The sequence below is a fragment of the Sinocyclocheilus grahami genome, unplaced genomic scaffold (genome assembly GCF_001515645.1).
Source record: "Sinocyclocheilus grahami isolate Dianchi unplaced genomic scaffold, SAMN03320097.WGS_v1.1 scaffold126.1, whole genome shotgun sequence".
NCBI lineage: Eukaryota > Metazoa > Chordata > Actinopteri > Cypriniformes > Cyprinidae > Sinocyclocheilus > Sinocyclocheilus grahami.
The window spans coordinates 2,868,849-2,874,079 of record NW_015505305.1 but is presented as its reverse complement, the minus strand read 5'-3'; the positions used below and the strand labels follow the sequence as shown (position 1 = coordinate 2,874,079).

Sequence of the window (5,231 nt, the reverse complement as noted above, 5' to 3'; positions counted from 1 at the left end):
AGAGAGAGAGAGAGAGAGAGAGAGACAGAGAGAGAGAGAGAGAGAGATGCAGAGCAGGGGGACGTGTGGAACAGTATTAAGAACCACTGCTTTAGAACATTGATTTTGAAACTTGTGAATCCATTAGAATCGTTAGAAGACAGAATCGCGATTCATATATGAATAGATTTTTATGTGCACTTCTAGTTTTCTCTTCTTCTTCTTCTCTAAAGCAGAGCAGCATGGCCTCGCCCCCTTTGCTGCCTTTTCCCGAGGGCGGGGTTTATCTGGGTTTGTGATGTCACGAACCCGGGAAGTAACTTGTTGTAGTCCCTCCCAGCCGTTTTTGTAGGCATTAAACTGCCAGAATTTTAAAGGACGATATCTCCGTTTGCACTGAACGTTCAGCTTCGTAACTTTGCAGATATTGTTTTTGCTCAAACAGCAACATTACACACTAACTAACACTAAAAAAGTGAAATTGCAATCAACCACCCCTTTAAAGTGGAAGACGAGATTCAATGTGTGCTAATAATAAACAGAATGTTACTGTCCATTGGTGAGAATGCTAATATAGTTATCATTATAGTTATCAGTCTTGGTGTGAACGGCCTTAAAAAAAAGTAGGATTTTTTAGCAGGATAGTTTAATTATCTATAACATATGAGCAACAAAGAAAATAATTTACAGTAACCGCTTCATTCTGAGATGTTTTCACTCTCTAGCACTGAGCTAAAGCAGTAGCAAGCAACGTATGCCAGCTTTTGTGTATGGAATAGTGCTGGTAAAATCGTAAAACTTTGCGCCAATAGTGCACCGTGTAAAATGCCCTTAAGAAGAAACAAAAAGGTAGAAGGAAGAGGACAGAGTGATTCGAAACACAAAGCAGGAAGGAAAGTCAATACAGGAAAGGGAAACTGAGGCAGAACCAAATCGTGAGGGGAAATAAAAAGGAATATGAAGGCAGAGAGGTAACAGGACAGTGTGAGAGAGATTAATTTCTTTCTTCAGACATTAAACTGCTCCACAGGGCACTCCTACGTAACATCATAGCTCTATTAAAACACCCGAGTTCATCACTTAGCCACAGTCTACAACTTTAAGGCCTCTGGATACAAAGAGTTCATGAAGTTTATGAAAATTAGATGTCTTTCTTTCTCTGGCCTCTGAGTGGAGGAGGGTAAAGTGGCAGTAAAACCCTTTCCTCTTCCTGCTGTGTTCTCCGTTTACATTTAAAATCAGCTGGATGGATAGATATAACATCTGTGCAGCACAGGCTAGTCAGGATTACTTTAAACAGACAAAATTGGGAGATGTATTGCAGGTATTTTTTTATATTGTATTTTTATTCACATTATTTAAAAAAAAATACAAATTCAAATACATAAAAATACAAATTTTTTAATTATAATTTATAATTTTATAAATGTAATTTTTATAATTATATAAAATTAAAATTATTTATTTACAATTATTTATATTTATATTTTTATAATATCATGGCAATACAAATTATATCTCCATGATGGCTATAAATTCAACACACTTTAGCTGGAAAACAAACGCTTAATGTGATTTATGATTTAACTCATTCTATCTGAAGCTGCAGAGACTATCACAAATCATTTGCACAATTTAGGCATATATTTGGTGACACAAATTGCAAGAATTCACAACGACATCAAAATTAATGACTGTTTCGTCATCTGCCCCAAAAACTGGTATCGGACCATCTTTATTGTTGAGCTGTCCACTTACCATAATCTACGAACAAACATTACTGATTATTTACTGATTTTACAGTTAAACGTCTCGACAGACACAATTTCAGAGGAGATTAGCGGAGAATCATGTTAATGATGGCTAGCATGGCTCAGAGACAGCACAGATATACGACAAAGAGCAAAAGAAGGTGCGGACAGCACACACAAGCAAGGGAGGCGGGATTTAGAAGCATGGCAGGAAGTGTGGGAGTGACTGGCTGAGGGATAGATGTGGAGGCGGAGCTTGGTGAGGGGGCGTTACCTGATTTGCCAACATGTGTTTGAGCCAGAACGTCAGCCAGGCGCCCGGCAGCTCCGCTGCCCCCACTCTGCGTCGATGATGAGGAGGAGGAGGTGGTGGAACCCTGGTGGATGGCCCGGCTGATCCAGTGCTCCATGCTGACGCTGCCCTGGCTGGAGGTGGGGGTACCCTCGCCCTGGCCGCCCTCCTCCTCCGAGCCTGACGAGGTGTCTGTCAGGGGGGGCAGAGAGGAGAGGGGGGAGAGGCCTAGTGAGAGTCACTCAGACCCACTCAACACTCAGCCCAGAAGGTGGACAAGTGTGATTAAAGTCAACATGAAAAGGGATTTGCAACCCAATGGACGGATTTCAGAATAAACTAGAAAATTCCACAAGAAAAAAAATGCAGAGTGGGATATAATTGTATCCATAAGCAATTGTTAGGGTCAAACAAATAAATACATTTAAATTATAAATAAATTAATTAATGTAATAATAATTAATATAATTTTTTTAAATACATATTTTTAGCAACAGAGTTTTGTTTGTGAGAAAGTAATATATTTGTATTTTTTATTTAAAAAAAACAATTTACATAAAATACACAAATACATTAATGTACATTTAAGTTATTTTTAAATTATTGATAACTATTAAATGAAATTGTTTTAAATTATTTATAATTCATAATTATTTCTTTTTTTTAGAATACATCATTCATAATGATAATTATGTACAAATTAATAGGAGTCTTAATTTTGATAAAGAATATCTCTTTGGTTTTGAGACTTTAGTCTTTGCAACTTTGTCATCATATGACCCCTTTAATTAGATCTTGAAAAGTGGGTGTTCAACAATGAAGCTTTTAAGAAAAGTTTTTCTCACAAAATTAGCCTAAAACAATGCCAAAATAGTTATTTTCCCTTCCTACCCAGCCTAGATGATGTTAGTCGAAATGGAAAGTTGTTCAGAAGTGGAGCAAAACATTGGACACCATTGACTTCCAGATCCAAATTTCTTCTTTTGTGTTTTGCAGAAGTCTTTAAAGATTTAGAACAACATGAGGGTGAATAAATGATCACAGAGTTTTTTTTTTGGGGGGGGGGGGGACAAACTGTCCTTGTCCTTGATGTAAAAAGAGTCCATTTATTTTCAATTTCATGTTGACTTTAAATGAATGATGATTTAGAATCAGGTGTGAAGCTCACCTGGGGGGGTGTAGGCATCCATAGAGGTCTGTACCACTAGAGATCGTCGTTTGGACGGCATGGGAACAGCCATCTTCCTCTCCTTGTGTTTGGCTAGTGCTGCCTGAACTGCTTCTGTGTGGACGTCTGAGGAGGAAAAAAAGAGAAATTAAATGATGGGAATCTGTATTAACTGGCCACTGACCTCCAAGCTGGTGTTTACAGTGACGTGGATGAGATGAGTCTCTCTAACTGATGGTCGTGAGAGTGTGTGACGAAAGCCAAGCCACCACCTCCAGCCCTTCTGTGATCTTGCAATAGCGACTCATCTCAGTGTGCGTGTGTGTGTGTGTGAGAGAGAGAGAGGCTGAGAGTTATGGCCTCTAATAATCCAAGCTGTTATTTGTACTCTCTAATGAGATACAGAACAACATATTCCATCAACACACTGACTGTGTTTACACGTCCAAGAATAATCCGATACAAATTTGCTCATATTCTGATTAAATTACATTCCAAATGCAGTTAAAGGGAACTGAAAAAGCATGTGTATGCCTTGATTTATTCATAATATATGCTGATTACATGTAAACCACAATAGCTGTGTAAATGTCTTTTTCAGAATAAAGACATAACCAGAATATAGAGCTTAATGGGAATACGAGAAATATAAAACAATATTCTGCAATTACACTACCAATCAATAAAGCAATATTCTGAAATTACACTACTGATCAAAAGTCTGTTTTTTTTTCTGAAATAAATTAATACTTTTATTCAGCATGCATTAAATTGATCACAAGTGACAGTAAAGTCATTTATAATGATACAAAAATAATTATATTTGAAATAAATTCTATTCATCAGATAAAACAGAGACAATTTTTTTTAACATTGATGATAAGAAATGTTTCTTAAGTACTAAATCAGCACATTACAATGATTTCTGAAGGATCATGTGACACTGAAGATTGGAGTAATGGTTTGCTAACACAGGAATAATTACTTTTTAAAATATATGAATATATATTTGCAATAAAATTGCAATTGCAATTTTAAATTGCAGAAAATATATCACAATATTATTATTTTTACTGTATTTTTGATTAAATAAATTGTAGCCTTGGTGAGCATATGACACTTCTTTTGACAACATAAAAAAATTCCCAAACGTTTGAACAGTAGTTTATACAAGACGGAGCTTGACTGAACCATAGGGCTTTGATTGGAGCTGATGATATTATTAGTTAATACAATTTTTCCTCAACTGTGTGGCCTTTGATGGCATCACAAGAAGAGGAAAGTGGCTTCAGAGGCTGAAAATGTGCACAATGAGATCAGGAACGTAGAAAGAAAGTAAATATTATTAATAATTCGGTCCATTTTGATTCCATGTTGTCATTAAAGTTAGACAGTTGTTGAGGCCTGGTATATGCTGTTCAGCATTACTCAAAAAAAAAAACAAAAAAAAAAAGTGGTGAATTTATTGTTGGTAACTAGGGCTAGGCGATATGACGATATTATCGTATATCGACGATGTCTCGTAAGTATCACGATGTTGATGTCAACAGTCAGGTAACAGACGATTATCGACATTATCAGAAAAAAACGACAAATGATAAACCTAGTAAGTTGCAAAAAATATTTTACCATACCATACAGGTCTTTTTGCATGCAAGAATGAAATAATTTAGTAGGAGGGTTGGGCATCGAAAAGCTATTCCAATTTCGGAAATCAGATCAGATGCATAAGGTCAGGAATCAAATTCCTTGTTATAAAATTACATTTCGATTCTGCTTCTTGATTTCTGTATGCGCTTTTATTGTGATTTCAAAAGATTCAACTACGAGACGAAATAGAACTCACTTCTGCACTCGCGCACTGTTTTCTGAGCTGCACACACACACAGACAAAGCGCACGCACAAAAGCCACCTCTTATATATGCAAACACTGGACTGAGCTCTCTTTCTCGCATTCTTACAATACAAATACACACAATTATATCAAAATATCCCATAAATACAATCGGTTATGTCTTAAGTGAACGTAAAGAGCTGAGA

The 5,231-nt window shown here is 36.4% G+C and overlaps 1 protein-coding gene across 1 annotated transcript in view; it reads right to left on the bottom strand.

The window, feature by feature from the left end:
• Window positions 1-5,231, bottom strand: part of dip2ca (disco-interacting protein 2 homolog Ca) — a 133,823-nt gene that overhangs the window by 49,977 nt on the left and 78,615 nt on the right. The window contains exons 4-5 of the mRNA XM_016278939.1: window positions 3,191-3,316; window positions 2,005-2,214 (exon numbers count right to left, since the gene is read on the bottom strand). Coding sequence (XP_016134425.1) covers window positions 2,005-2,214; window positions 3,191-3,316 — 336 coding nt within the window. The remainder of the gene's footprint in view (window positions 1-2,004; window positions 2,215-3,190; window positions 3,317-5,231) is intronic.